The 4,228-nt window shown below is 37.6% G+C and overlaps 1 protein-coding gene across 3 annotated transcripts in view; it reads left to right on the forward strand.

Annotated features, from left to right (window-relative positions):
• The window catches only part of Nell1 (neural EGFL like 1), an 829,837-nt gene extending 826,562 nt beyond the window's left edge, over window positions 1-3,275 (forward strand). For 2 of the 3 annotated variants that reach the window (XM_028787439.1, XM_028787440.1), the window contains exon 19: window positions 2,828-2,934. In XM_028787439.1, coding sequence (XP_028643272.1) covers window positions 2,828-2,878 — 51 coding nt within the window. In that variant the 3' untranslated portion in view covers window positions 2,879-2,934. Of the gene's footprint in view, window positions 1-2,827 lie in introns of all 3 variants that reach the window. The other variant, XM_028787438.1, reaches the window with a different exon arrangement.
• Window positions 3,276-4,228: the final 953 nt, after the last annotated feature.

Raw genomic sequence — 4,228 nt, forward strand, 5'->3', positions numbered from 1 at the left:
CTTTCTTTCTTTCTTTCTTTCTTTCTTTCTTTCTTTCTTTCTTTCTTTCTTCCTTTCTTTCTTTCTTTCTTTCTTCCTGAGCTTCCAGGTATGCTAAGTTACTAGTATGAGATGTCTTCATTTTTTGCTCTTTTTTAAAAAAATTATTTATTTACATTTTTAAATAGGTATTTAGTGCTATGAACTTGACTCTTAGAATTGCCTTCATTATGTCCATAAAAGTCTGGGTATGTTGTATTTTGATTCCATTCAATTCTAAATGTTTAATTTTTTTTTAAATTTCTGTTTTGACCCATATTTTTAATTCAGTAATGATTTTTTCAGTTTCCATTAGATGGTAAGATTTTTTTATTGTTGATACCAGTCTTTAATTTATGAAGATCAAATAGAACTCATAGTATCTTTTTTCTTCCATTGTGATTGAAAGTTTTGCTGGGTATAGAAGTCTGGGCTGGCATCTCTGTCTCTCAAAGTTTGGAGAAGGTCCTTGTGACTTTTAGAGATTCTATTGAGTAGTCAGGGGTTTTCCTAGTAGGTCTGCCATTGTATACCTTTATATGTCTTTTCTCCGTGCAGCTTTTAATATCTTTTCTTTGTATATTCAGGGTTTTTGTTATTATGTGCCAAGGGGAATTTCTTTTCTAGTTCAGTTTATTTGGTGTTCTATTGCTTAATCAGCATTCTTTATGTTAGGGAAATTTTCAATGATTTTGCTGAAAGTATTTTCTGTGCCTTTGATCTGGATTTGTTTTCCTTGATTTCTGTTATTCTTAGATTTGGTATTTCATAGTGTCTCAGACATGCTGGATGATTTCTTCCTGGATTATTTTTTCTTTTAGATTTTTTGATTTAAGTGTCCATTTCTTTTGTCTTCGATGCTTGAAATTCTTTCTTCCATCTCTTATATTCTGTTGGTGAGGGTTGCCTCTGAGATTCATGATAGAGTTCCTAAGATTTTAATTTCCATAATTCCCTGAGTTTGTGGTTTTTAATTGATTCTAAATGACTTTGAGGTCTGGAACTGTTTTATTCATTTTCTTCCACCATTTGTTTGTGTTGCTATAGTTCTTTTATGGGTATATTTATTTCCTTCTTTAGAAGTTCTATCATATTCATAAAGTCTATTTTAAGTTTCTTGTTTTGTGTTTCCGTATGAGGTATTTCTCAGGTTACTGTGCTCTACTAGCGACATACTGTCCCTGCTGTCACTGATTTTGTCATTATGCTGACATCTAAGCATCTGGGTTTGGGATGATTGTAAATCTAAGTGCTGATATCTGGTCTTGTCTTTGTCAGGTATATGCTTGGTTCCTTGATTTATGTTGTCTTTCTGGTTCTTAGGAGGGTGTAAGAGCTTTGTGTGAACTATAGGGAATGCTACTAGGATACTCCCAAATATGTCCACTGAGGTTTGAGATATAATATATTTCTATGTATTAAGTGCTGACACTTGGGAATAGAGTTCTTTAAGGGAATCCACATGAGTGAGGAGAGTAGATTGTTCCAACAGAATCTGCCTGATGCCTAGGAGTAAGGGCTAATGGCAAGGAAAGATATGACCATACAGCAGGTCATATCTGGGGATGAGATTTGGGGAGTTGGATTTGAAGGAAAGAAGGGGGAGGTGAAGATATTAAGCTCACTACCTGCTCTGTTGGCCTAGTTGATTCTCTGACAGGCTTAGCCAGAGGGCTCCCAGGGAATGCCTTCTAGAAGAGGCAACTGACACAAAGAGATAAGTTGGGAAGAAGGTTAGAGGAGGGGATCTGACTGATCTACTGGAAATGGTGGTGGAGAAGAAGGGGAAACTACAGCAGTTGTTCTGCTACAGAATTTGAGATGAAACTGGGTGACTGGATTTGGGGAAGGGGAGGAAGTTCGAAGATCTGCAGTTGATTTGCAGGTTGTCAGAGACTGCCTGCTAGAGTTGGGGGCTGGGACAAAAGGTGAATGGGAAGAAAGATTGGGGAAGAAGATCTACATGATCTACTGTGTACAGGAGTTGGGGGGAGGGAGCAGAGAGGAAGAAGAGGATGCAGCAGGTCAGGTGTCTGCCACACCTGGGTTAGAGACTAGAGGAGTGAATTTGCAAGCGAGAAGGGAGAAGTAGAGATCTGCAGTTAGCCCAGATAATTTCCTGGCAGGCATAGCTGGTGGATTAGCAGAGAATGCCTGCTGCAGTTGGGAGCTGCGGAGTGGGATGAGTAGAGAAGAAAGGTTGGAAAAGATCTCAGTGATCTGCTGAAGGTGAGGCAGAGAGCATAAAATTCCTTTTCTAATGTCAGATTGAGATTCATTCAATACAACTATAAAGGTACATTTACATTAATTTATGAAATTGAATTTTAATCAACTTTCATGAATTTATTCACCCAAATTCTCCTCCTTTCTATTCTTGATCCAGTGAACAGACATATTTACCCCTGATATAAATCCCTTTGTGGAATCAAGTTTGGATTTGCCTTCAGTTCTTACTGATACTTTCAATCAGTTTTTTGAAATGGGACATTGTTCCTTTTAGCCATTTATATTTCTGAAGTACTTCTTGGAAATAAAGTTAGCAAATAAATTGTGACAGTTTGGATTGTTGGAGTGTATCCAGAGCATAGATTAAATGTAGACAGGACATGAATCTGACTTGTTAGCAAAGCCTCAGCCAAGGATGACCTGAAAAATCATCCCATGCTTGCCTCCTTTTCAACACTAGACAACTTCTTTCCATTTTTGAAGCATATTTTCTGTTCCACTGTTTTGAACATGGATTACAAACTGCTAACCAGTGAGTCTTCTGTCTCAGGAGCTGACCCCTGTTTTCTTTTTTGCACAGAATGGGAGAGTCTGCTGCTCTGTGGATCTGGAGTGTCTTGAGAATAACTGAAGATTTTAAATGGACTAATCATGTGAGAAAATGGACAAAATGACCATCCAACCTGAGGAAGAAGAGGGGCTGATTTCTTTTTCTTTTTAACCACAGTCAATTACCAAAGTCTCCATCTGAGGAAGGCGTTTGGGTTGCCTTTGCCACTTTGCTCATCCTTGCTGACCTAGTCTAGATGCCTGCAGTACCGTGCATTTCAATTGATGGTTGTTGAGTCTCCGTGTTGTAAATCACATTTCCCTGTCAGATCATTTACAAATACATTTAAAGGATTCCATGATAAATGTTAATGTACCTTTTGTTTATTTTGTGTACCAACATAATAGAGACTTGGCACCATTTATTTATTTTTCTTGGTTTTTGGATCATATTCTAAAAATAAAGTTGCCTGTTGTGACTTTTGTCTCATCCGCTGCACACAGAATAGAGGTTCCTGTGGGACATGTTGATGGAGATGTGTAACATCTGTCCACGGCATCCTTCCGTTTCAAGCTGTTGAACACAGATGCCCACTCACTCAGCTAAAAACTGCTTAGGGCAATTATGATACACTGAGGGGGAAGGGATGCCAGACATCATTAAACATCATTTCAAAAAGTACTCTCTCCTCTCTATTGCAAAAATAAATGAAGTGACACATATCCTCACAATTTCTAAACAGTGATCTTAAAAGCACTACTTGGCATTAGAAGCTAAATTATGTTTATATCAGCTTTATTTAATACTCAAAACCAGAAAAACACTTTAATAGTTATTAATAAAGTTAATGAAATAAATAATACAAGTGTCCCACATATTGCATAAACCTAGACTGAGACCATTTTTTTTTGGCCTTTTTTTTTCTTTTTTTTTTACAGAGATATTTGATTTCTGTCCTTTGCATCTGACAGTCAAGGTTTCTGATTCCTGTCCAATGCTGTTCCACTAATGGCATTGCTTCTATGGATGAAGGGGAAAAGTTTTTAAGAAAAGCATGGCTTGATGACTGTTCCTACTTCAGCTGATGCGTGTTTGCTGACTTATTGATTGAATGATTCATTGTATTTAACGTATACGAATGGTTTACCTGAATGTATGTGTACCATATGTGTGCCTGATGCCTGTGGTGATCAGAAGAAGGCACTCAGTCCCCTAGAACTGGAGTTACAGATGGTGGTTTACTGCCACATGGGTGCTGAGAATAGAAGCCAGATCTCTGCAAGAGCAGTAAGTGTTCTTAACTGCTGAGACAGCTTTCCAGCCTCAAACAATGCTATATGTTGAAGGATCAGCAGTTATTATGTTATAGAAAATGATTACATTTTGTCAGAGCTGAGCATCGAACCTTAGGTGGTACTTTTAAGAAAACCA

The sequence above is a fragment of the Grammomys surdaster genome, unplaced genomic scaffold, assembly GCF_004785775.1.
Source record: "Grammomys surdaster isolate TR1022 unplaced genomic scaffold, NIH_TR_1.0 125635, whole genome shotgun sequence".
NCBI classification, from domain to species: domain Eukaryota; kingdom Metazoa; phylum Chordata; class Mammalia; order Rodentia; family Muridae; genus Grammomys; species Grammomys surdaster.